Source organism: Parambassis ranga, chromosome 4, assembly GCF_900634625.1.
Source record: "Parambassis ranga chromosome 4, fParRan2.1, whole genome shotgun sequence".
Taxonomy (NCBI): Eukaryota; Metazoa; Chordata; class Actinopteri; family Ambassidae; genus Parambassis; species Parambassis ranga.
Window position 1 is genome coordinate 5,670,042 of NC_041025.1, and position 27,339 is coordinate 5,697,380.

Sequence of the window (27,339 nt, forward strand, 5' to 3'; positions counted from 1 at the left end):
TCTGCGTTCAACAATGCTTCAGATTCAGAATTGAAATAGCCTCCATCTATCAGGGGACAATGACGACTTTAACATTCAGACAGGAAACGCGTGTCCCCTCTACATCTCTCTGTCTCTGGCTCCTGATAGGACCACATAGGCAACTGCTCCACTCAAGGTGACCCATTTAACGCTATGTGAAAGTCCTTTTTTCCTCTCATGTCCCAGTTTCTGTTCACTGGGTGCAAAAATAACTGTTCCCTTCAAAGAGGGGCGGCAGACGTTTTTTTTTTTTTCTCGTCTAAATAAAACTGGATGATATTGACAGCCACACACTTTATTTGGGAAGAATTCAATTTAAGCAGACCACATCATCTCTATTATCTGTGGAAAAAAGTTGCTCACGTAATGCACTGTAACAAATGAAGCTGATGAAAAGCAAAATAAAAGATAATCCAAAGGGAACATTTATGATCAAGATAGGACAAACAACAGATGACTGCAGAGCGATGGTGACTCACTTGATGCTACATGGCAGCTCTTAAAACACAAAAGTCAATACACTATTTTGGTCCATTAACAACTCAAAGTCTGAGGAAAAAAGCAATGCAAACATTAAAGAACCATTTCCAGCAGATTAGTCTTTTTTTATTTTCACCTTATTATTCATGACTTGATCTTAAAATACTTTGTACGTTAAACTGTTTAATGTATACACATCACACCTGGTGTTTTCTTTACAGTGAGTCATGCTGCAACACGTTTGCTTATTATTTATTTATTTTTTTACATTTGCACTATGTTTCCAAACGTTGCTTTATAATGGCATTAATCATTTCAGGTCACTTCTTGTTCTTAGTGCTGAGATAAGCGGGTCATAATGGTTAATATTAATGTTAGTTAATAGGTTTTCTGATTTGTGTGTATAAATACAATACTGATGACATTTAACCAATGCAGGTTTTATTTCCCTACACAGTCCCAGATCCATGTCATATGATGTTTATTGTTCTAACAGGCTTATCATTAATGATATTAACATGCTGCTGTTACCAGCAGTTATCTCATACCGATAGACCCATATTCTTTGTCTTTTTATGGTCAGGCCAGCCGTTTAACACCATTTCTGTTCTTTGTGCAAAGCTAACCAACTTAAATTTTACAATACACATATAGACTAACTAATATTTTGTGTGGACTGCTCGGCACAGAGGCTTCGTCTTCGTGTTTACTACAGCTGGCAGTATCGAATGTGCATAAGCAGAAATGAAAAAGAAGGAGGTAGGGTATATTAAGCCAACAAAGAGTCTTCTGTTATTTCTGGGAACATGTTTAATCTTTATTTAAAAATTTAAAGTCAGAGAGCAGAAACCATGTTACCCCAGTGTGATACAAATTTGATTAAAATTTTATATGTGTGCTCTATTCACAGGCTTAATTGGTAGCAGAGGCGCATGCTAGGTTGGCACATGAGTCTAACGCTAAGAACGATGCACCATGAGAGAAAAGGCAACAGGAACTGCTGCCTGAAGATCCAACCAAAATACCTCAAAACACCTGCAGGAATGCCAGGCTTTCATACTGGCTGTTATCATTCTAAAAAAATGGCACTGACTGCATCATACATACTGTTTCACCATTGGCTGAACATGTTCACTGAGAATGCTGGCATCTCTCCTTGGCCCTCAGGGTTTCTCTGAACCTGTACCATGCCAGGAAAATGCAACCCCACGCCATGGTGGAGCTGCCAGGAGCGTTCACCATAAGAAGCAGGCACCGTGCCTGTAGACTGCTTTTGGCATGTGCCACATATGTTCTTGCTCAGTTGCTAATAATAGGATGACTCATGTCAGCGTGTGATACGTTCTGATGCTCAGTGGAACACTTGCTCTCAACTCACAAAATTGCTTGTTTACATTTATTAATGTGATTGATTAAGCAAGGCAACCTGTGAACAGCATGTGTTATTGTCTCCAAAGTTTTGTGCACAGTACTTAATAACTGTGCCCACTGACTGTATAAGAGAAACTGATTTACTTGTTTACTTAGTTGTCTGTTCCTTCTTGCATGTCAAGTAATGCATGGACATCCCTGTCAAGACATATTTCTATCTACAATCAAATCCAGTTAATGTCTTTCTCTTTGATTTTCATGCCAACATATCATCGCCCTGTGTTCTCATGGCACATCAAGCTGATCAGTCTTTCTCTTCCTCTTTGAAACCTGGTCTCTCAGTAGCACATCACTCATACCTCACTCATATGTTTAAAAAAAAAGACTCTTACTGCTCTTTAAATCTAATTTTGCAAACATTAGCATATTAGCTAGCCTATTTATAACATAGCTCAACATTGGATTTCAGGGATTTCAAACATCATCACAATGTAAAGTCTGTGGGTTAAGTGAGACAAGGCGGGAGAAAACACTAATCCCAAAGCTAATCTAAGCAGAATATTAAAAGCTTGTTCTTGTTGTGTACTCATTTTGTACTCATGTTTTGAAGCTCCCTTTTTCTAAATGTCTCATTGAGAGCAAATCAATTTAAAACCACCCCCACTTTTAAAAGGTCAATTTTCTTCTGCCAGCCAAATCATGACTCTGACTCTCTGTTGCCTTCATTATTTACAACAAAATATAGTATCGGCTATTTTGTAAATGGCCTCTTTAGTTTATTGTTAAAAGCATATCATCTATATTAAGGAAAATGAATTGCACATTGTGCGTGGTCTTTAACAGCATTTAACAAAGTGAAAATATGCCCGTAAAAAAGAGCTGTAAAGTGGATATATTTGAGATGGACCCTGATTTCTCATTTGCATTGTGTTAACACTGTAATAGGATCTTACTTTATGATATGTGATGCATGCTAGGCAGGCAATTAGGTAATGAGGCAACAAACCCATATAGTGTCAACAAAAACAAGCATGACAGTCCTAACGTTTACCAAATCCGGTTCAGTCTACTGTCTACTTTCACATGCCTTTGCTGTTTTTTATTGACACACACCTGCTCTGCAATCTCCTTTAAGACATTTGTATGTTATAATGAACATTAACATATGCAGATTTTATTGATAACCAGCAGGAAACATGTCCTTGACATGTCAATCTGCAGTCAAGCCAACACACATTAAGGACTGCATGACCTGTCTGCCTGGCTGAAATCCAGCCATAGTGGCCAACACGTTTTGCAGCCACAAGTTTTTATGCACAATCTCTTTCTATGATTCTCCAACAGTTAAAAACATGACAGATGATTCAAATCTTCATATTTCTGAATAGTTATTGAGGTCAATGTTTCGTCAACTGTCAATGTTTCACCTTTATGTAGACAAAGTGCCTTGGGGAAAACCAGTTTATGGGATGAGGAGCACGTTCAGGGTGCTGCTATGTGCGGTGTACATTCCTAAGGGGTGCTCCATGCTTAAACAAATAGTCACAACTGCAACGTTTACCCTCTCTCTACTACAGTTCACATACCATCACATGCTGCAGAACCAATGGTCATGTAGGAGCCTTATCCAGGATTTAGATTAGCTCCAAGAGGCGCCTTTGTATTTGACTGAGCTCAGAGGTGAGCTTCAACAAAGGCTTTTATTAGTACTTCAACAGCTCCCACAGTTGGATGGAAGGTCTTTAAACACAAGTATATAAGTGAAACTAATGCTAAACAAAAGAAAGTGCGTCACTAGTGAAATGATAACACTGCTGTTTAAAAGGTTCTGTTTACAATCATTAGGCAAACATACACTGGCCTGGTCTGATGGCATCAATGGTTTTGTTGTTTTGTTACTTTTGTGACATAGACCCTGTCTTTTGTCATTTTACATGAGATAGGCTCACGTTAAAAAGATTCCATACAGTTCAGGTAACAAGCGTCTACCTCCAGTAACTGTGCTTTTAATGTTTTCACAACTACTCTTCGTACTGGATCAACCGAGAGTGTAGGTATGGGACCTCCCTCTGTAATCTACACTGAGCAAACATGCCTGCTACATGTGTCACTGAACTCAGGGTCAAACTGATGCAGAAAGGGTAGTTTCACTCTTAGTGCCGGTTTCATCAAGAGCCCACAAAGTTCGTGCACAGGACTAAAGATTTCTAAATGTCAAATAGGGAAAAGTGCTATTTTCCCACAATTACTTCTCAATTTCACATTTTATCGTGTCACCTTTAGAACAAGATTCAGTTGTTAATCTACCAGAACAAACTGATAAATTATCTGAAGCACCATCCACACACATACATGACAGAACTGGTCAAAGAAGCCTACCATTTCCTCCCTACTAAGTCATTTGATCATCACATATATCTGACAAAAATCACATTGTTTAACATTTGTGTTTTTTTGTCATATCTTCTTAAACTTGCTGACATTTTCTAGGCTGCCAAAGTATAATTTTGCCTTTTAATTAGGTTACAATAAATTACCATAAATCATAGGGTTTTTAACAAGCATCAAGAGGCAAGAGATAAAATCCTGAAGCATCCTTCAGGCTCACTTGGCATAAAGTGAGTACGTAGCTGCAGCATCATTGAACCTGCTTAAACTGGCAGTTCCCTCTTCTTCTGCTACCACACCACAATAAAACACTGCACTCCTATTAAGAGAGCGGACCACCAAAGAAAGTGAACCCAAATGTGTTCTTTTGGCTATCCATTTACATGGACATGCATTGAATAAAACATCATCCAGAACTACAAGACAAAAGCTTTTCTGTGTTCCAGTGTGCTGCTCAACCCTTTTGACAGCAGGATGTTGTAGTTTTATTCTGGGTACTCTGGGTATTCTGGGTTTATCAGATGGCCTTGGCAAAAGTTTTCAAGTGCATAGGGAAAAACTGGGTCCCCACAAGGCATGATGAAGAATGGCCTTGCTGAAGCCTATATAACCTTCAGTTTGACATTTACCATGACTGAAGTGAGCTTGAGTTTGTGTGTGTATACAGTGAAGGTGAAAATTATATGAACTCCAGCTGATTGGTCCTAAGTTTGCCCTCTAACAAAGAACTGATCAGCCTATAATTTCAATGGTAGGTTTATTTGAACAGTGAGAGACAGAACAATAACAAAAGTTATAATTAATTTGCATTTTCATGAATGAAATATGTATTTGATAAATGTGCTTCAGTACTTGGTGGCAAAGCCTCACAGAGGTCAGATGTTTCTTGTAGTTGGCAACAAGGTTTGCACACATCTCAGGGGGGATTTTGTTCCACTCCTCCTTGCAGATTCTCATTAAAAAAAAAGTCGTTAATGTTTTGTGGCTGATGTTTGGCAACCCGAACCTTCAGCTCCCTCTACAGATTTTCTATGGGATCAAGGTCTGGAGACTGACTAGGCCACTCCAAGACCTTAATATGCTTCTTTTTGATCAATCCGTTGTTGCCTTGGCCGTGTGTTTTGGATCTTTGTCATGCTGGAATACCCACCGACAACCCATTTTCAATGCCCTGGCTGAGGGAAGGAGGTTCTCACCCAAGTTTTCGACGGTGGGGACAGTGTTCGTGGAGTCATAGGCAGCATTCCTCCTCCTCCAAACACGGCGAGTTGAGTTGATGCCAAAGAGCTGGATTTTGGTCTCATCTGACTTTCAGCCAATCCTCCTCTGAATCATTCAGATGTTCAGTGGCAAACTTCAAACGGGCCTGTACATGTGCTTTCTTGAGCAGGGGGACCTTGCAAGCCAGCTGCTTGATGATGGTCTTGTAGTCCTTTCCAGCCTTGTGTGGGTCCACAGTCTTGTCCCTGACATCTTTGGAAGGCTCTTTGGTCTTGGTGGAGAGTTTGGAATCTGGATTGACAGATACTTATTTCATTCATGAAAATGCAAATTCATTTCAAACTTTCTTAAAATGCATTTTTCTGGAATATATATATATATATATATACATATATACATATATATATGTATATGTATATATATATATATATATATATATATATATATATATATATATATATATATATATGTATATGTGTGTGTGTGTGTGTGTGTTTGTATTTACATTTGCACAATTTGACACTGAGGCAAATCCCAGTCCCTATCAACTTTTATGCCTGTTACCTAGCAACAGATGCTATTTTTTTCGTCTTGCTGAGGTAAAAAATGTACCCACCATTTTTCTCATTAAAAAATGTCTTAAACATAAAAACCTCCTTTGCCAAGAAGGTAAGACCTAATGGCTTGACTAACTGCCAGACCAAGATGTTTAAATCATTAGGGTTTACTTTAAGTTCCATCTTTTCACCTTCCATGGGTTGAGTAAAAGCAGCATGCTGATTAGTTTGAGGAGTTTATGTTAGGTGAAACCTTAAAGGTTTTAACCGCTCATTTTAGAAAAATCTCTTGTGACATCTGCAGAATTAAGTCAGCATTCTGTTGCTAGGGTTGCAAGTAACTTGTAATCTGGCCAGTTTAAATTAATTTGAGGCCACTACAAGAAAGATTTGCCATCAAGCTAATGTTAGCATTCTTATGCTACTTCATATATGTTTTGACAAATGGAGGTCTAATCTCATTTGTGTAGGATGAATATATAGAGAATTTTCTGTCTAGAATAACATCTGGACGTACTACAGTGGCAACAAAAGAATTACACCTGAAACATCAAATAATGACATGCTCTCTATGTCTCCGTGCCCTACGGCACAGCTGACTTCTTGGTGTGAGGATCCTGTAAAGCAGATGTGGGGCACGCACACTGTAATCCACCCGTCTTATAAATAGATTCACATTATTGTGTGGAAACTGGTGAATGCTTGTCTATTTCTATCCTTTCAGCATCAGGCCCCAGATCTCTTCTTGGATCTAATTATTCCTGTTAAATACATGCATTGTAGAAACCCAATTTGAGGGGCGTGTCACTGGTGAAATAAGTGTGTTGTGTAAGAACGAGCAGCTGCAATCCCATATAAATGCAGCCATTTTCTCTGGCCAGTGCACTTCCCTGCCCATAGTCAGCGCACATGACGCCTTTGGTGAGTCTATGTGTTATTCTGCTGTGTAAGTGTCAGCACGTGTGTGTGTGTGTGTGTGTGCATAAATCCTTTGTTTGACTGTGTGCCAGCATCTGTGTATAAGCACACATAATTATGCAGCATAGATCTGTGAGTTAGCCCTTGAAAAAACATGTTGGTTCATTCACACTAACAATACAATATTTTCCAGATGGCTCTGGTCCATATTGATCTCCAGCCAGAGAATTCATCCTGTGCTTTTATACATCCAGCAATAAAGTCACCAACATTATTGAATTCAGAACAAATGCAAAGGCCCAGACTATGCAAGGCAAAATGTCAGCCTTCTAGTGGGTTTGTGTATTTTTGTTATTTTGTTCCTAATTATTTCAAATCAAGTAATGGAAACATGGCTAGTGAAAGATCTTTGTAATTTTTTAACTACAGCACTTCACCAGCATTACAGGCAGTAAACCACCAACCATTTCATTAATGAGAAATGATGAATACATATTCCTTTACAACCTGAAGGCCATAAGAATGGTGAAATCGTCCAGGATCTTCCATAATTTATCAAGACTTTGCACATGTCCCACTTTCTTTATGTTAGCGTCCATCTGGTCTTTGCTGACAATCATTCTTTGGTGCCTTGATTGATCGCTTTTGTGGACTAACAGACAACTTTTGCTTCATGAAGTTGCTCGGCCAAATAATAATAAAATAATAAAACGTCAATCATTTTCGAATATTTTTAAGTGCACAACATTTTTCTTATAGAAGACTTATTTTTAATTACACAGAGTAGCAGAAATCCCTTTGAGAACTGTCCTCTGTGTTTAGCTACAGTACAAATCACTGTGTGCAATGATACCATAGTCCATGCTTTCACTGAGTGACCCTGTTAGCGTTTGAACTTACTTAAAAGTGAAGACTGAATGTTGCCGTACACACACAGTACAAAACATTTTACTTTAACACTTGTGAAAGCATCATGGCAACATCGAAAGAAATACGTTTAGATTTGAAAAAGCAGCAGAAGGATATACAAGTTTATCAAAGAGTTTCCAAGTTTCAAGAACTAGAAGTGAGAGGTATTACCAAGAAGATCAAGGAGAGTCAAACATTGCAGAGCAAGACTGGCAGAGGCAGGAAGCGAACGATTTTGAAGAAAACTAGTGAGAGGTGTGTCTAAAGAGCCTAGAAAAACACATGGCACTAGCAAATTATTGCAAAGAAAACTCTGCAAGAAAGAAAGGAGCAGTGCATCACTCAAAGAACACAGTTCCCACAGTAAAACATGGTGGTGGCAGTATAATGCTGCAGGGGTGCTTCACTATATCTGGGAATTCTGCCAGGATGAAAGCAGGATGAAAAGAGGACACTGAATATCTTGAAAGAAAACCTAAACCAGTAATTTTATCAGCATACACCTCTTCTAGTGAAGAACTATCTCCAGGAGAGCAAAGTAAACAGTAAAATCTGTGTGCAGCACCAAAAATATGGAAAATATGTTAAGATTTCTTTGCCCTATTAAACATATCAAATAAGATCATTCGTTAATTATTAATAATAATTGTACAACAAAATTAAAACTTGAAAATTATTAGAAAATGTAGAATTTGTGCCAATGTAAATCTTTTGCAGTTTAATTGAAATTTTATGTAATTTCTCAGCCAACATAGATCTATCTGTGATTAACGGAGCAGTGTATAGAATTTAGTAGCATCTAGCATGACAGCAGATTGTAACAAACTGAGTACCCCCTTTCTATCCTTCCCTTAAAAGAAGTCCTTGGTTAGGTGTAGGAGTCTCAGCCACCATGGTGACGAGTCCTGAATACATGTAGTCACAAACAAACAACACTAATAAAAACCTAATTATGAATACTGTTCCATTTCTGTCAATGGATCCCACTGGTCTGCAATGTTATACTATAGGCCTGTCTGAGGTATCAGTAGGCATTCATGTATTTGGTAATTTAAAATTGTGAGGCTATAAAAGCTAAAATCCAAATGTTGGATGTTGGATATTGCAGGTATTGCATGGTGATGAAGATGATGGATTTTTGTACAAGTAAACACAATAAAGAGATCATTACAGCCTGCATACTGAGACCTATTGGTAGGAGTTCTGTTAAATAAAATGGAGACATTGGCATTTGCAGCTGCCTGTGATCAATCAGTTTAAATAAGAAAGGCCATTAATTATAGGCTGGTCTTTTGCTTAACACCAAGTCTCTGTGTTGTTGTCTTTTACATTTCTTACACTGAAACTATTTCACTGGTATAGGAAAACTAATGGAAACACTAAGCAGGGTCATTGTTGTTATAAACACAGTGCTAAAAGCAGACATACACAAAAGCACAACAAGAAGAAACATGAAGGATTTTTTGATTGGGAAGGCTGAGAAAGTGTCGCTCTGTTTCCTGCACATCTCTGTAAGTAGGAGGTAGTTAGTCCCTCTTATTCATACTGGATTGCTGTCAATTTCTGGCACATCCTATTCCTTAAATGGACTGAGATGACAAGGCTATTGCTGCAGTGTGGGTCGTCTGCTTCTCACAGTCCTGCTATTTTCTCTTCTGTTTTGGAGTCCTTATTCAAATGCTAAAAATTAACTGCATCAAGACAATCAGAACTGCTTTCTGAATAAAAATGATTAAAACAGCGCAGAATCTTAAATTCATCAGTTTGCTACGAGTCAAAGTAACTTTTTTCACCCAAGCAAAGACAAAAAGGACTAGAGCCAATTATCCAGCATCTCAAACTAATGCTCACAGTGACCATGCGCATGAAAAGCACCTGCTTCAGATCTGATGTTAGCAGCCCTGGGAATCTGCAGGGGCTCCAACAAGCAAATACCTGATGTCAGATAGCCTTGGTTTTCTTTGTTAGACAAACAAAAGAGCGCCCACACTCAAAGGATAACAATGTGTTAGTCCACCTTTTCACATTGACATCCCAAGCAAGTTTGAGCCTTTCAGTCCAAGCCCACTGCTACCCATTGCAAATTAAAACTTTGTTGACCACCTAGAAAACAGTGATTCATTTATCAATTACAAGACAAGACAAGCATGTGACCTTACCTTGTGTCGGCACTTCAGAACAACACCATAGGCACCTTAAACAGAAGCAAATTAAGAGATTAACTGAAATGTATCACCGGTCCGATTTAATAAATATTTATTCATGCATTTCAAAGGGATGGACTTCATTTAAAAGCAGAAGCAGCAGAGCTGCCCAATATTGCTACCAGCTGCTAACAAGACAACAAATTACTGAGCCTGTTTACTTTTCGTACATTTCCTGTAAGTGAAAAGACATTTTTCTATATGTTATGTGATTTAAGGAAAAACATCCTCCCACTATAAAAGGACAGGTGGTTCAGAAAGTAGGACACAAGTGCTGGCAAGCTACTGTAGTTCTGATGTTATCGACCCTGGCAGTCTCACACACACACACACACACACACACACACACACACACACACACATACATCCCCTGAGGGTTTAAAGAGGAATTCTTGGACTGAGCAGGCATATGACGAACTGCTCCGTGCTGCTTTACAGACACATCGGTGCTCCAAGAAGTTATCTACAGTGCTCTACAGTGCTCTACAAGAGACTGCTGCATTCAAACCAACATGGTGGTTTACAGTTACAGTTTAGACAACTTTAAAAAATCATCTGTGGAGTCCCAGTGATTCTACACATGCTTTGTTGCTGATACATTTTCTCGTTGAAACTGTTTTAAAAAAAGCTTGAAAATTTCAACTCAACTGTCAACAAAAAAAGCAAACCTAGACAAAAAAATACTAAATAAAACAATAATACATTTTATAATAAATAAAACTTCCTATAAGGACTGAAAGGCACCAAAAAAACAGAAAAAAATCCACTACAACCAGATGATATCATGACATGAAAGAAAAACAACACAGTTTGCATATTGCGTGCTAAAAGATGCAAACCACCATAATCAATCCTCCCATTTATTCCGATAAGAAACGAGGGCTAATTGCATGGAATTCAGTGTATTTTTAATTGGTGGAGTGAGGCAATATGCAGCACTTAGCTTTAAATCATTAACCAAATCGACTGACCTCAAGATCACTGAGGAAAAATCTATGATGCAGATCAAGTGGAGCGCACTACGCAATGAGTGCAAAAGCAGCAAATGGAGCTGAGCTGAAAAAAAAACTTCTCCAACTTTACAGTTTAATGTGGCACTAAAAGTGCTGACTTTTTCCGAGGCCAAGTATTCAGTGGACAGGCACTCAGCCTTTAAAATCCAGCTCACAGTTTCCCTGTGTCTTCCAGTGACACATTATACGCACATTATAACTTCTAGGATGTGGGAGTTTTTTTTCTTGGGGGGGTAAAATCTGGGACAAGTGGGTGGCCTCACCTCAGGGCTGCTGCCACTTTATATCAACGAAGTAGCTCAAGGCAAAAGAAAAGCCAGGGGAAGGGAAATTCAAGCATGATGAATTATATTTAATATAATAAAACTGAATCTCGCTTCATTTGTGTAAGAGTCTGAATACAGGTCATAGATTTTTCACATTAAAAGATCTTTCTGATCGTTGTCCTTGACCTTACTGAGTGTACAGATCAGGCTTTTAATGGCTTGTTCCACTGGCAAATTGGATAAAAACAATCAAATGATTGCTTGCTGAAAAATGCTACCACACATTTGCAAGTGGACATAAAAGCCTGCAGCTGAAGGCTGGACAATAGGAGTCATTGTCGAAGAGAGAAAATACAAACACTTTCAGTAAACAAGTGCTCTTACCTTCACCCACGATCCCAAGGACTTCAAATTTATTCATTACATCACCAATGTCAGGGGTCTTCATGAAGTCAAAAGGTGTGCTGTGTGAGGCGCATGGAGCTCAGGTAGAGGGGCCCTAGCTACAGGATGGCATGAGGTGGCGAGCTGTCGAGGGCTCCAGAGAGGCGTACACCTGCTGTAAGCCATAATATCCGGCACATGCCTTCTGTAGTGGCTCGACTTCACCTGCACAAAAACATGGCACCAAGTGAAGACACAGTGTACTCCTGTCCACTTTAAAATAAATCCAACAACAGATGACAAATACTACACAAATCTACCACTCCTTGAGGTAAAATGCAACTCAAGCACTAAAAAACAGAGATATCTGGCTTTCAGTCCAAATTATGAGTCACGCTCGCAAAAACAATGAACACTACAATTCCCAGAAAGCTATTTAACGCCATCTTTCATTAGCCCTCCCGTGCCTGTCAACTGTCCTCAGCTTTAAACACAGGCTTTCTGCCAGATAACAAGCATTAGTCAAGATAACTCTGATGATATCATCTGGGTTATTTTCTCACAAAGACAACACTATACAACTGTTTTAACACGATGTGTTGATCTCCACATACTGTGCAAACAAAATGCACCATAATGTGTCCCCTCAGCAAATCATATTCAACGCTGTACATATAGACCTCATGAAACTAATACAAAAAAGAAACTACTCATCAGTGATGCTCCTTCACCCACTACAAAACAGCCCCACGCACATCCTTAATGTGATCAAAGCATCTCCTCTGGTATCCACACACTCTTTACGCTTATTGAATCAGATAAGACTCCAGATACCACTTTCTCCATTTCATTTTCCCCTTTGCTGGAAAGCTCAAGGAGTTGCGTAGCCTACTCACATTCCCAATCTCCTACGGTGCTGTGGGCACAGGAGCTGCTCATCACTATGCAAAACCTCAGCACCAAAATAAACTCTCCTCGTCTCCCAGTACACTATACCACTGTGTGGTCTGTTACTCTTTCATCTTACTCAGAAGCAAACACTCAATACAGGTAAACTAACAGAATGAACTCTACCAGAAAAAGAAAAAAAAAGAGTGTGTATTGTCTGTGTGCAACATATTGTTTTTTTAGAGAAGATTTCAGCCACCAGGCTCACACCAAGAAGACTAATGTGATCAGGAATACACACTGAGCACCATATATTTTGTCTCTATCAACAGAATGACTCATGCGTGGTAATATACTGTGTGGAATTCACAAAACAGGACCTATACAAACCTCTTCACATGATCAATGCGCTGTTATTTATGGCAAAATGTTTCATAACAAAAAAGACAAAAATATGGGATCCAGCTCACAACCGCTCATATTTGAGGTACAGTGTGACTACACGTTTTGGGAACTACAAAAAAATCAGAACAACAACAATTAAAGGTAAATATGGCAAATATTATATTTAAAAACAGTGACATGTACTGATTTATATACATGTTCATATTTCAAATGCAATCTTTCATATCCTTAACAACAACTGAGAACACATACCAAGCCTGTCAAATCATTGTTTTTACCAGATCGCCTCCACTGTATGTTCAAGTGTGTGTGTGTGTGTGTGTGTATGTCTCTCTCTCTCTCTCTCTCTCTTTCTCTCTCTGTGTGTGTGTGTGTGTGTATTAGCTCCTACTGCCCACATAATGAATGTAGTTCCCACATTTTCAATGCAGAGCAGCTATAAATCCAACAAGTCAAACATAGGGCTACACTGAAGCCAACTTTAGTGCACATTGCTTCACATTAACAGCTGTCTAGCCTTGCCTCTGCTTAGTTATTACTGATCCAGTTTGCTTGGTCTCTGATCCAAAAACACACAGAACCGAAAATGAGCTAAAAACAAAGCTCAGGCTTGCCTGTTCGTGAGCTTCTACTGAACACATTCAAGTTAGTCTTGCAGCCTACAAGTCTTATCTATGAACAAATAAAATAAACTACTCACTCAGTCACTGTTTGGGGGGAAAATGATGGAACAGGGCCCATATATCCACCCACCAAGGACGATATTTTCATTGCAGCAGGCAGCTACAGTAACTGGATCGTGCGGTTGACAAGCTGCAAGCACATCGCCAGGCAACAGTTTGAGTGGCACCACGGCGACCAATCAAAACTGTTAGAAGGCTTGTTTATTCCAACGCCCCCTGCCTTCCAGCCAATCACAGAGCAGAACACGCTCAGAGGGAGAAAGCTGTGTTGCGGTCTGAGGGTGTTTCGTATGAGGTGGGATATTATTGTTCTAATTTCTCAATTACATAATTCACATAATCACACCCTGCATCCAGTATGACAGCATAATTAACTTAAAGGACAGATAAATGTTCATATATCAGACATATTGCAATAATGTAAACAACAAGGGTCACAAACAATAAAAAGGAAAATAAAAAAAACATTGTAGCAGAGACTGCATGGATGAGGAACAAGTGAATTGGTCAAAGACATTTCAACAAGGTCCATGCAATAGCCTGTACAAATACAACTTCTAGTTCACTACTTATAATCATACATATTAGATATTGTTGTAAAACACTTTTGTGTTATTGTGGCTTGTTGTGGCATGTCATCATGAATATGGGTTATATTTTTCACTAAATCATCATATTAAATATACGCTGCCTTAACAACTGAATAATCTATAATTGTCAATAAGAAGAAGTAAACATTACCTCAACTTCATTTAAAAAAAAAATAAGAATAATAGACAACAACTTTTTTAGTGCTTTTTTTAATGCTTTGCTGCCACCCACAGGACTAACATAAAACTGAGGGAATCAACAACAATATACAGTGATGCTTGAAGTCATCCTCGGTATCTTATATTTCAGTATCTTTTAAACTTGGTGTGCTTGAGGGTGCTTCTACTAAACACAAATAGAAGCATCATCAGAATCATTAAATCAGTAATCTAGGATAGTAGGCCTGTTCGAGGAGCTCGGAGTTTTTTATGGTCTTTGGGGTTTATTCATTATTTGGTTATTATGTGCTAAAATGTTGCACCTGATCATAGTCTAATGACCTAAGGCAACACTTGTACTGATAATATTTTCCCAGTCATAACACCTGTAAACACCATTCATTTGTCACCATGCAATGCTGTGAGATTGGATCCAACAACCAGCGGTAACACAGCGCAGGGTATACATTTGAACATGCCTTTATATTTCAGAGTAAATGTTATTCATATGGATTTTACAGATACTTTCAAAAATATTGCTGTTTTGCTGTTTATTATGAGTGTACGGCAGCTTTTCCAACATGCGATCGGTGTGAGAGAGGTTAGATACTCTCTAGACATAGGACTTAAACCTCACATATTCTTTCTCTGTTGCTGTCATGTAGGTGTATGTGTATAAGAGTTTTTGCTGTTTATTGTATTTATCCTTTTAAAATGCTGCTACTACAACTCAATTTCCCCACGGGGATTAATAAAGCTAATCTAATCTAATCTAATCACCGCTGATAATTACAGATGAGAAACTAATTGCCTGTGTAATGACCTATTTCCTACTCAGAGCTGGACGATAGTGAAGATACACAACAACTTGATACACAAAATAAATAATAAGATTATGGATTACCTTTTCCACTATTTGAAATATGACAAATTCCATAGATTAGCATACCACATACCACTTACTAAAGAACTGCACTCTGTCTTTCAGAGACAAATAATACACATTTTTGAAAATGAAGGTTTTCTGCATTGGTAATCTTATCTATACTATTCACTGCTGGTTTTGCTCAAAACACAAATATTGCATGAACAGAGAAGCAGAGCTTCTGCAGAACAACTTGCTGCAAACATCCTGTAACCTACAGGATAAAAAACAAGGGAAAATACAGACCCAGTGAAAAAGAACAACCACAAACTCAGCAATATTGGAACAGTCTGATTTAAGCAGAAGATGCAATAGTAAAATGAAAAAAGAAAATTATGTGATTAATGTAGTTGCTTATTAAAAATGGCCTTTCTGTTTATTTGATATGCATTAATAACCACTGGTGTATGGGTTGGTGTAATGTACAAGGTACACTGTTGTCCATAAAGTTGGAACGATTTGGTTTTTTAGACACATTTCCACTGTGATATGTTTGAAAGAGATTGATCAATAAACTTCTGAGAAGATATACCAACATCTCTCACAGATAATTCACATTGTGACAATCATTTCATTAGAATAGGTAAAACATATTTTATTCTAACCTTATGGGGAACAGTGTCGCTATCAGCAGTATTTAATTTTGATTAATTTTTGATATTTTCCAGACATCACAAATATACTTACAGTAGCAAAAGAAAAAGTATTACATGCAAAAAAAGCACATTTAAACTACTCTATCAAAATCAATCAGTCATTATAACACATTGATTTCATTCTTTGTCAAGACTTATAGTCTAAATAGTTGTAGCATATATAATGTCAGGCAGTGTAGTTCATGATAATAATTTCATCAGATGGAACTCAATATAAAGAATTAATACATTTTCTACATGTAAACAAAAATATGTAGTATAAGTGCTGTAGAGGGGACTAATGCAACACTTCCTTTATAACTGCATGTTATACAAATTTACAGCAGCATAAAGTAGAAATGTTTATAGGTGAGGTTATAAATCATTATATGACTACTGTATAAATATAATAAATGATAATAAACATATATTAGCAGTATGTTCCTTCATAGCTTTCATCTGTTGACCTTGACGTGATTGATTTGGTAGAATAATCTAGGCTTTATGGGAAAGTTGTGGGTGGGGGAAACACATGACTTTACTTGAATAGAAACGGGACAGTCATGTGGTTAATGTGATGACGCACTACTCCCTATTTTAATTGAGAGCGCACCATTATACACAGATTACACAGATCCTACATAGAAATTACACAGCCTTAGATTTCTACTGACACTAATTAGACTGAGAGTGGGGTTTTGTTTTGGTTCTAATTTTCTTTTATTTAATCATTGTCCAAAAATTGTAATCAGAAAATTAACTATAATATTTCTTTTATTATTATCTGTTTGGTATTTTCCATTTTTTAAAATTACCATTCTCTCTGTAGTTATTTTTATTTGATGATGCCGATTATGCAATTGAGTCGAAGAGGTTTCCCCCTCGTGTCACTGTTTAGAATAGCAGCCTTAAACGTTGTTTATTTAAGAAGGTAGCCCTTGTTTATTGCAGCTTAGTTTACATGTTTACAGTTTAGATTAATTTCGAACAACAGTTGAGGCGTATGAGCAGGACCTCGTAAAGAAGACACAGAAAATAAAGATGGGTAACTCCGGTGACTTTCTGGAATCCCAAATTACAGACGGAGCACAGCAGATGATTGGCTACGATGAGTAAACCTTTCCCTGATTGGCTATATGTCTGAGTAGCGCAGGAGTGGATTGGCTAACTGAACTACACCTCCTGGATCCAGCCCATCCAGCCCGTCTCGGGGCTTCGCCTGTCTCAGCTTGTCGTAGCACACTATCTTCGGCATAAATTACATGCGTGTAAGCATACACTACATTCGTGAAAAAATGGCAGCTGACGAATAGAAAAAAGTGGATCTTCACTCGAAAAAAGACGGCACTTGTAAGTTTTTTCTTCGGAATAAATGATATAGACTTTCAGGAAAACGTCATTTGAAGCTTCCCGACCCTGGTTGTTTTTTATATTTCTCCTTCATTATATGGAAAAAGGTTAACGTTAACGCTAAGGTTAGCCAACCTAGTTATTAGCCAGTAGCGGTAGCTAGCAAACCAAGCAGTTACAGTTGTCAACATTGGGCCCAGACTATTACCTGGAACGGTATAACGCTAATGTTACGCGTCGGAAATGGCACAGAAGAGGAAATATGGAATATTTAAAATGAAAAACACATTTCTAACAGCAGCATTATTCATTAAACTAAATTGTAGCTACCTGCCTCGGGTTTTAGCCCCGCTAGCTGTTACCATCCAAGTTACATTAAAAGGATGATGATGAGGTGACATAACAATCAGATATCGTTATAGAATACGTTTAAGTTTAAGTGTAAAACATGGGGAAGTAGAAAAATAATTGTCTGTCGATGTAATGCAACATTATACATAGTTTATAACGTCAGGCAGTGTTAGTAGTAACAGTTCCCTCAATTTAGCGTCAACAATCATGTAGTTCAGTGTTAGCTTCATGAGAATCGCCCAACATGGGTAATTTTATACCGTTAGCTGTAATTATGTAGTTTATTTATTTATTTATTTGTACTTTAAATGACTCGTTTTATTTGTGGACACACTGTGCCGTATTCTTTTCGTTTTATATTTTTGGTGTAATGTGTTTAACTTTGTCCAAAGTTGCCAGTTAGTAAGACACATTAGCATCAGAGTGAGAGTTGTAAACGCGGAGGGAATGTACACAAAGTTAAATACAGTGTCTTATGGACAGTCCCGGTACACCACAGGCCCAGCCTCATGAAAAAAACCCATCCTGTTACAAGCTTCCTGCCTCCGTGGGAGTGTCCATTACTGGAAAACCACACTACTCTACTTCAAAAGCGGTTTTGATATGTTTTACTGTCCCAAATAGTATTTGTTTTTCTTGCTAACATTAGCACCGTGTAGTCTGCCTTCAGGCTTCAGGTGGCACTGTGCTGCCCCTTATCTTGTTTACTGGTACATCCTTTTTGTTATCATGACATTATTTAAAGATTTACACTTTAGACTGGAACAAATATACTTTTTATTTACTTTGCTTTTTCAGTCCCTTGACACCTGTATTGTTTAATACTTAGTACCTGTTTAGTAACGTATGTTGTCTTATGTGTCTTTGACACACATACAATGTTAAAAAATAGAACTGGGAGTAAGATTAATGTAGTTTTTGTGTGTTTGATTTGTGTTTTGATCCTTGACTTACAGGACAAAAGCACAGAGGCACTGAAACACACCAGGCCAACATCCTGCCCCCTGTTTAACATCATTAAAACACCAACATTTCATCATCTGTCACCATGGGAAAAACTCCACTAAAAGGTAAGGAGAAGCTGATTGATTAAAAGAGTGCTCTCGACTGTGGAGGTTTTATAAGGAGAACGTCCAAAAAATAAACGCAGTGAAAATTAATGTTTGGTTAACATAATTTTGGACCCCTGCAGACTAACTAAGGCTAAAGCTGCTGGAACCTAATTCAAAATTAAAATATAAATATTTTGACCTGTCCAAGGTGTACCTGTTCTTTCTTATCCACTGACAGTACATTAACAATGACAGTCAAATAAGTTAATGCTGACTAATAATCACTGGTGTAAAGGTTGGTGTACACTAAAAAAATCACACTACCTACTGTTAAATTTCCAAGAAGGTAGATTCACATGTAAGTTAAAGTATTTATTCTTATGTTGCATACGTAATTTATTTATACAGCATTGTGCTTCATTTCAGTGGGTTATCTAAGTATATAGTTTAGTATCTTAGTATATATTTTAACATAAATATGTTTATAACTTCAATTGTAATTTTTTTTATGTTTTTAGATCAGAAAGATGGAAAAAAAGAGAAACCAAACCAAACAGGTACAAACCCTGCAACAACTAAAGGTGAAGTTTTTTCTTGCATTTGTTGAGTCTAGTTTGTTTTGTTTAAACAAAAGAGGAACTTAAATAGCTGTTTATATCATCAGAGGAATCTAATAATCATTTTATGATATACTTGTCCTGTACTGCTACTAGTGTACAGATGAGGGAAGACATTCACATAGATTTTACATCTTTGTGAAAAGCTACAATGTTTTGTTTGAATGTTCTTATCATATTCTAATCTGTGATAAAACAGATTCTGCTTCATGTAAGTGGACTTTAGAATGGAAGTTATAAAACTGTATTAACAAACATGTAATATTTTGTATTTTTGTACTTTTTTTTAAACTTAGATTCGTTCTCCTGGGAAGAATATTTAAAAGAAACATCCTCTACACCAGCTCCACCAAGCTGTTTTCGTCAGGTATGTCCCTTGAATTCTTTAAATGTTAACATTTTGCGTGGAAACACACTTCTCCTCCAAGCAGCTTCATCAGTTCTGAGTACACCTTGATTTCTTTCTGCCAGCAGCCCCACCTGGATTTGTCTCCTTAGTCTAACCTTTATTTACAAATTTGTATCAGCATCTACCTCCCCACTCTTTTCTATTATACTTTTATTTCTGTTATATTATACTATACTGTGTTATCTTGTGTGTCCAGGCTAGAGTTCCACCCTCCAATGACTTCAAGGTAGGAATGAAGCTTGAAGCCCATGACCCACGCAATTCAACATCAGTGTGTATTGCCACAGTTATGGGTATAACTGGGGTTCGCCTGCGCCTACGTTTGGATGGGAGCGATAACAGCAATGACTTCTGGAGACTGGTCGACTCCTCTGATATTCAGCCTATTGGCACCTGTGAAAAGAATGGAGATATGCTGCAGCCACCACTGGGTAAGAGTGGCACAGAGAGACATTGTTGACTGCAGTTAACAGACAAACAGGCTGATCTTAAGGGACAGATTTTCTCCTCAACACATATTCCACACATTACCACCACATTACAAGCTGCAAAGAACAGTAAATCAGTTGAGCTCAGTTTTTATTGATATTCTCTCCTCCAGGATTTCGGATGAATGCTTCATCTTGGCCAATGTTTCTGTTGAGAACCTTAAATGGAGCTGAAATGGCACCAGTAACCGCCTTTAAAAAGGTTTGTATTACCTTAGAAAAACATTGAAAACATTTTGATATTTGTTATTACAACAAGGATCTTGATCCTATTTTCAGGAACCTCCAAGGCCTCCCCACAATAACTTTAAACCAGGCATGAAGCTGGAGGCAGTAGACAAAAAGAATCCGTACCTGATATGCCCTGCGACCATTGGAGAAGTGAAAGGCGACGAGGTCTTTGTCATGTTTGACGGTTGGCGGGGTGCCTTTGATTACTGGTGCAAGTATGATTCACGGGACATCTTCCCTGTGGGTTGGTGCTCCCTCACCAAGCACAGCCTCCAGCCACCAGGCAACAGTGGTAAGTGTTCAACTGTAGGTGGCAGCAGGCATCCACTTGTGCCTCTCTGATGCAAACAATGAGGTTTAGGCAGATGCTTTTGTTTGTAATCAATGTCTCATTCATGCTCATTTATCTGCAGTTCATCCCCCCTTCCACCAGTGCCAGGAAATTGCAGCCACAGTTAGATAAATACAAACACAATTATCATTAATCATCATCTCCTTTTGCCTGGTCTGGCAGAGTAAAATATACACAGCCTGATTTTTAACAGGTGCTGAACTTACTGTAAAAGATGGCTTGAATTCTGACTCTTGATGCAGCACATGCACATTTTAGAGGACTAAACGCTAAGTCTGAAGGTTTCTGTATCTGCATGAATGTAGATTTATTTTACTGGTGAATGAACTGTGTGATTGTGCATAGAGGCTGTGTAGAGGCCTGTGATTCTGCAGCTGGTTTGTGGTTGCAGAACAGTAGTTGTTTCAGTGTGTTGTTAAACAAAGGTAGCGAGTAAAAGCTTTATTTAACTAATTCCATATGGAATTTAATTTGGAAAAGTCAGTAGAGCTCATGCAGAGTGTGGACTTCTGCTGGAATAGATATTTTCCAACTAAGCTTTTCTAGTGTCTTTGAGTCACACACAACACGCTCACTGTAGATAGATTTTGCTTCACACGGTGGCACAGTGGTTCAATAAGGTTGCTTAGTAACTAGTTTAATGTGGTGTTTTCAAAATGGTTTGTGCCTACATTTAGCCATGCTGTGTAGTGCATGTGAACTTGCAGATAGCCCTGTCATTGTGTTTGTGCGTCTCTGTTTGGGTAGGCAGGATGGAACAGGCAGAATTACAAGTGGATGCAGGAGGAGGATTTATGTTCGTCACGTCACACCTGTTTACATGAAAAAATATGTTTACATAAGGCTGTGCAGTCCAGCCTCTGCTGCACCATGTGTGTGACTAAGACTCAGGATGGAGAGCACAGAATTATCACAGAACACCAAAGACGTACTACCCTGCTTTAGTTTGTCTTTTAAAATGTTTTTTTTCTGCCCACTCATTTCTCTATACTTAACCTCCATCTAATATCAACTGCCATCAGAGGAGTTGGCTCTCTGAGACTGTCTCGAGAGGGAGTACAAACCAAAGCAGAGAAATGTTTACTCAGTTCGTATGTCAGTGTTTTTCTTTTACTGCTTTCAGTTTTTTTTTCTACTTTTGGCAAAGTAGATAGAAGTGGAATTCACAACACGTTTAATAATTCATAAAAGGGTTAACTTGTCCTTTTATATTTTTTAAGATAAAAAAAGAGTACAAGTTTTCATCTCTGATTAATCTGCAGTTTGTTTCTCAGCTGATTTCCCCTGAGAGTCTAGTGTCACTTTCAGAGCACTTGTTTTGATAAACAAGACCAGAGGTTTTTAGTTTAGAATTTGGGGAATCCAGGGCCTTTTTTTCCCCACGACTGTTTTTATCAGTGCGTTATCTAATGAGTTATTTATTTCTGCTCTGTAATTACAATGAACTACAGGTTTTGTGTTGCAAAAATATGTGTTGCAAAATACTATATGAGTGAAGCTGTGCTTCTTTATAGACGTTAATAGAAGCCTTAGCAACTTGTTTTATAACCCATACAAACGATTTAATGTTATACTGCTCTCCACAGACAGTGAAATGTATGGTCATGTTAAATGTAATATATAAAATAAATCAATAATTGCAGCTCTGTGACATGAGTTGAAGCTCTTCCCATGTCATTTGCAGTAATGAGCTCTTCCTGTCCAAACCCAAATTGGCACTAGGCGTCCTCTTTATTTTTACTTTAACTTTAATCCCTGCCTCCAACAACGGCACAGCATTGATCAGAGATGATGACACAGTTGGTCTTCCTGATTAGCCAGCCAAGACCGGTGACTGGGGACAAGTTGTAAACCATTCTTCATCTTTATTATCCTGCTTTTGGACAGATGTCTGCACAGTTGGTCCAAAGACAGTTTATCTGATAGACCCACATACTGCTGTTGATTGCTGGCCAAGACCATGCTTCCTTTTTGTTTATACAGAACCAGTATATATTTCAGTATTTCTATGTTTGCTGTTACAGTTACTCTGCCAAAGAACCTGCAGATTCTACCAGCGTCACCCTCTAAATCCAGCAGGCGCTCCATGCAGTCCCCCTACAGACTCCCCACCCCTCTGCCCCCTCTGCCCGTCAGAAAGGGTATAAGAGGTCGTCGGCCCAAGAGTGAGACCATCGCTCTCCTCAAAGCCGTAGCAGTGGCAGCAGCTGCCCAAAATGAAGCCGTTCCCAAAAACACACAGCTCATACCACGAGTCCACAAGAAGAGAGGCCCCAAACCTGGAAGCAAGGTGAGACTCTTGACTGATTTGTGTTGGTTTGTTTTTCTTCCACATTCCACATGTTATGTATGTCTGCAATTGAATGTGTATATTTCAGAGAAAGCCCAAGATTCTCCACCACCCTGCCCAGCTGCCCTCCATCCAGGTTCCACAGGAAAACACTCCAAGCCTCAACTCAGTAGTTTCAACAGGTAAGGATTCAAAGGGGTAGGTGTTCCCTGCTGTTAGCTGTTACTGAATTAAAGGTATGATTAGAATGTCTAATTGTCCCATATGTTTTTGTGTCTGTGTGTTGTTCCAGTGTGTGTGTATGTGAATAAGCATGGAAACTGTGGTCCCCACCTGGACAGGAAGCAGATGCAGCATCTGCCAGACCACTTTGGCCCAGGGCCAGTAAATGCTGTGCTCCAGCAGGTGGTCCAGTCATGTATAGACTGTGCATACCAGCCCAAAGTGCTGCTCAGTGCTCTGCAGACTGATTCAGGAGGAGGGGAGGTGGTCAAAGGTAGAAACACATACATGGTATTACTGATGTTGTATTTAATCCAGATGACTTGTAGGACAATAAAACATGCTGTCCATCATTCCAGTGAGGACAGATGGTGGCATTCGTGTGGTCAGACTGCCATCAGCCTCCAGTGCTTCCTTTGTATTGCGCTTCCTGGAGACAATGTGTCGTCATTTGCAGTGCGACAACTTGTTCAGCAGCCAGCCATTCAGCCACTACACTGCCTACGACAGGAACAAGTCAGGTAAACCACGCACCCATAAACCATCATGGCTTTGAGTGTTCGTCGCATACATCTGTGTGGAAGGTGTACAACGTTAACCATAGGACATCTAAGTAAAGTCTTGTGTCTGTATGTTGTTTTCTTCCTGTCGTCACTAGTGTTGGAGTGTGTAAAGTAAGGTTTTCTTTGTGTTTCAGTGAAAGAAGAGGCAATGGACACACCTTCTCTGGCACGGGGCAGTAAGCGGACTCTGTCTGGCGTCTCTCCACTGTATGCAGCCCCTCTGTCTCCTAAACACTTGCGTGCTGAGGCTCACCCGTCAGAAGGTACAGCTCACTTTGCACCAAAATACATCCTGAGACAAATTACTGTCTTATCTTGCTAAACAGTGTAGTTTAGAATATACAGGAATATTTAAAAGTTCATTTTTTTCTGGACTTACATGTGACTGATTTTTGTCGCATGCTTTCCCCTCTTCAGCAGAGACTCTGCCCCATGAGGAGAATGGCCTCATAAAGGAGCAGCATTATATGGACTCTGCCTCCAACTCCATGAACCCTCGACTCCAAACTGTGCGTAGTTCCTCCGAGTACCACTCCCAGGCCAGCAGCCTCTATCACCATAGCAACAGCATGCCCATGCGCCGCCTCTCTTCTAACCCCGCAGAGCTGAACTCCACACAGCCTCTCAGACGAGTTGAAGGTATGGAAAGAATCTGTGGAAGCAGATTATTACCAGCTCAAATTATACAATGGCTCAATTACAAATGTATCCTGCAGTGAGGCTTCATCTGTTCACTCTGTGTACTTTTGCAGCGGCCAGCTCCACCACAGGTCCTGAGGCTCTGGGATCAGAAAGGGATCTGCAGCTGCCCAGTAAAAACCCCTCCTCCTGGTCCATTGAAGAGGTGATGCAGTTTGTCAGGGATGCTGACCCCACAGCTTTAGCACCTCATGCTGAACTGTTCAGAAAACATGTAAGTTTTTGTAAGGCTGTCTACCATGCACACTCTTTATTATAAGAACTGGTTGTGTACATGAGGTCCTAATATAATCCTTCCCATTGTTTTCTCAGGAGATTGATGGAAAAGCTCTGATGCTCCTCCGGAGCGACATGATCATGAAGTACATGGGCCTGAAATTAGGGCCTGCACTGAAGCTATGCCATCACATAGAGAGGCTGAAACAAGGCAAACTGTAACTGGAGCCCGGGCTGCCTCGACCCCACCAGACCCATGAGCAATAACCCCTGAAGGAGCCAGCATCTGGATACTGACTCATGGGGCACGCAGGGGCTACATGTTACTCTAAACTCCACCTGGAGGGACACAATAGATGTTACAACTTTGTGCTGACTTCCAGAGCGGAGAAAGTGTGCCGTGCATTGCTGACACATTACCTCATCCCCTCATCAGTGAACAAAAAGCTGTTCGAGTCTCATAGACACCGCTGACTTTATGAAATCCCAAAGGAAAATAATCCCTGTAGTGTTTACATTGCATAGCACATGTGCACACGTGGACACGTTTTTTTTTACAGAGATGAAAACTTTTGATCCTGGTTTTGGATCCCCAAAGATGGAGAATGTTTCTTCTTATATAATGTTTTTATTATTATAGAATTTCCAGTTAATAAGGAAGAGTTGGTATACTGAAAAACAAATCCGTCAGATGTTCTTCCCCAAGAGAATTTGGATGCTCTCTTGTCTGTGCTGTTGTGTAGCTGTTTTCACTCTCCACGTGTGTGCCAACAGTCTGGCTGTATCTGCCTGCCTGAAGAATGCTAACATCAGTGCATTCTACTTCTGTCACACACACAGTTTGACTGAACTTTTCCTTTGCTTGATCATTGTTAGTGTCATGGTATGTCAGGGGTCATGTTGTATTCCAACACTTTTAATTGAAACTCCCTTTTTCCACAGCGTGACTGCCTAATCACCACCCGGTGCAAAGAATCACTTATCATTGTGTCTTAGCTGGCTCTAAGTTGCCTCCTATTGGTCTTCATGCAGTTTGCCATCATGTAAGCTCAAGTTCTGGGTTTATCAATTTCATTGGACAGAATGTTTGGGAAGTCTGACATTTCTAAGGGCTCCTGTGTTGAGTTTTGATGTAATATTTTAACCATTTAAGCTCATTGGTCTGCCTGCAGCCTCAGTGTTGTCACTTTTGACCATTACAATCACTGTTAGCAACGAAAACAGATGTGTACAGTTTTATGGGTTTAACCATGAATATCAGCGACAGAATGTACATTTTGTAGAAACCTAATATTTTAAGGAAATCATATACATACATTAGAAATGTTAAGATAAAGGGGATGGGGTGAATATTTGACAGTGGATTCCTTTTCTGTTTTTTTAATACTTAACGCAGTGCTTTTAGTTGATTTACTACTCTGCCTTGCTTTACCTACAACATTTCTCAGGTTTATGTGGTCTTTGTTAGTACAGGCTTTTGTAGCATACTGTTTATAATGTCCTTAAACTTTCTCTTGTTGCCCCCTTTCCCTACTGAAAGACTTGTGCCATATACTATTCAACACAGTGCTGTGCAAGTGCTGTTCATTGCCCTCTTGCATCTTCTTTAAAGTACTTGAAAAATATGTTGCATTTGTCCATTATGTCACCCCAGATAAACAATGTGTTAATGATATTGTGTATTCTTGTTTTCTATAAACCTACCAAAACATGTACACGTGTTCTGACTGACTACAACAAATGATTTTGTTGTTTCAGATGTTTCTCACAGGTATCACCTACAATCATTAAGCCCCTCACATAAATCAAGGCGATGCTTGTTTTGAAATACGACCTCAAGAGTGTGAGAGACACACCAGGCCTGCTTGTGTTTGTTTGTGTCATGAAAAATAAGACAGTAACTGTCAAAACTATTTTGACAAACATTTTAGTAAGTTTAAAAATGAGTCAGACTGATCACACATGGTGTATCATGAAGTGTTTAAGTCAGCCAAGGCAAACCAATCATTCATAAGTCATTAAATTACCACAAATGTCAGAACAGAGAATGCTTCAGGGCTGATTTTCCACAATAAACAGAACAAATTCATGCTCCTGATTAGGAAACCTAGTCCCATTTTGTGCAGCTGTAGAATCTACTGTAGTGTGCTGTGGTTACATCACTGTCAATGCATGTGGTATTTGTACAACCAAGACTAAATATTGACATCCATTACGAATTTTATAGGAGTTAAAGAAAATAATTGCAAAGAGTAAAAAGTCTGATAAACAGGGTTAATTTTTGATGCCTTAAATATTTTTTTACTTGAATTGAACAGATGCACATCAGGCTGTGCTTTCTGACACATTGAAGATCAGAGCATTTCAGATACAAATAAACATACAAAAGAGGCAGAAACATTTTTCAGAAGTCAGTTCACTTCAATATAAAAAGCACACACACTGTACACTTAGCAAACATTTACCTGTCAGCACACTGAAC

At 38.9% G+C, this 27,339-nt stretch overlaps 2 protein-coding genes across 6 annotated transcripts in view; one reads left to right on the plus strand and one right to left on the minus strand.

Moving 5' to 3' along the window:
* LOC114434917 (cyclin-dependent kinase-like 5) overlaps positions 1-13,855 on the minus strand; it is a 31,372-nt gene extending 17,517 nt beyond the window's left edge. For 3 of the 4 annotated variants that reach the window (XM_028404375.1, XM_028404376.1, XM_028404372.1), the window contains exons 1-3: positions 13,726-13,855; positions 11,733-11,957; positions 10,025-10,059 (exon numbers count right to left, since the gene is read on the minus strand). In XM_028404375.1, coding sequence (XP_028260176.1) covers positions 10,025-10,059; positions 11,733-11,796 — 99 coding nt within the window. In that variant the 5' untranslated portion in view covers positions 11,797-11,957; positions 13,726-13,855. Of the gene's footprint in view, positions 1-10,024; positions 10,060-11,732; positions 11,958-13,277; positions 13,323-13,725 lie in introns of those variants that run through there. The other variant, XM_028404373.1, reaches the window with a different exon arrangement.
* A 3,359-nt stretch (positions 13,856-17,214) lies between these two features.
* On the plus strand, positions 17,215-26,570 carry LOC114434895 (sex comb on midleg-like protein 2). Of its 2 annotated transcripts, none has more exons than XM_028404346.1 (15): positions 17,215-17,367; positions 18,675-18,788; positions 19,289-19,351; positions 19,684-19,754; positions 19,993-20,227; positions 20,398-20,486; positions 20,564-20,807; positions 22,892-23,157; positions 23,246-23,339; positions 23,450-23,653; positions 23,739-23,900; positions 24,077-24,205; positions 24,360-24,581; positions 24,695-24,855; positions 24,954-26,570. In XM_028404346.1, exons 2-15 carry the CDS (start codon positions 18,767-18,769, stop codon positions 25,077-25,079), a joined length of 2,088 nt encoding a protein of 695 aa, XP_028260147.1. In that variant the 5' UTR covers positions 17,215-17,367; positions 18,675-18,766; the 3' UTR covers positions 25,080-26,570. The 2 variants fall into 2 exon arrangements, with proteins under 2 accessions (XP_028260147.1, XP_028260148.1); XM_028404347.1 differs by having other exon boundaries at positions 19,289-19,327.
* Positions 26,571-27,339: the final 769 nt, after the last annotated feature.

Coding starts and splice junctions, on each gene's coding strand:
- LOC114434895 (XM_028404346.1), top strand. CDS start 18,767: ATGGGAAAAACTCCACTAAAAG. Junction 20,228..20,397: donor TATGCTGCAGCCACCACTGG/GTAAGAGTGGCA, acceptor TCTCTCCTCCAG/GATTTCGGATGAATGCTTCA. Junction 23,901..24,076: donor CTACGACAGGAACAAGTCAG/GTAAACCACGCA, acceptor TTTGTGTTTCAG/TGAAAGAAGAGGCAATGGAC.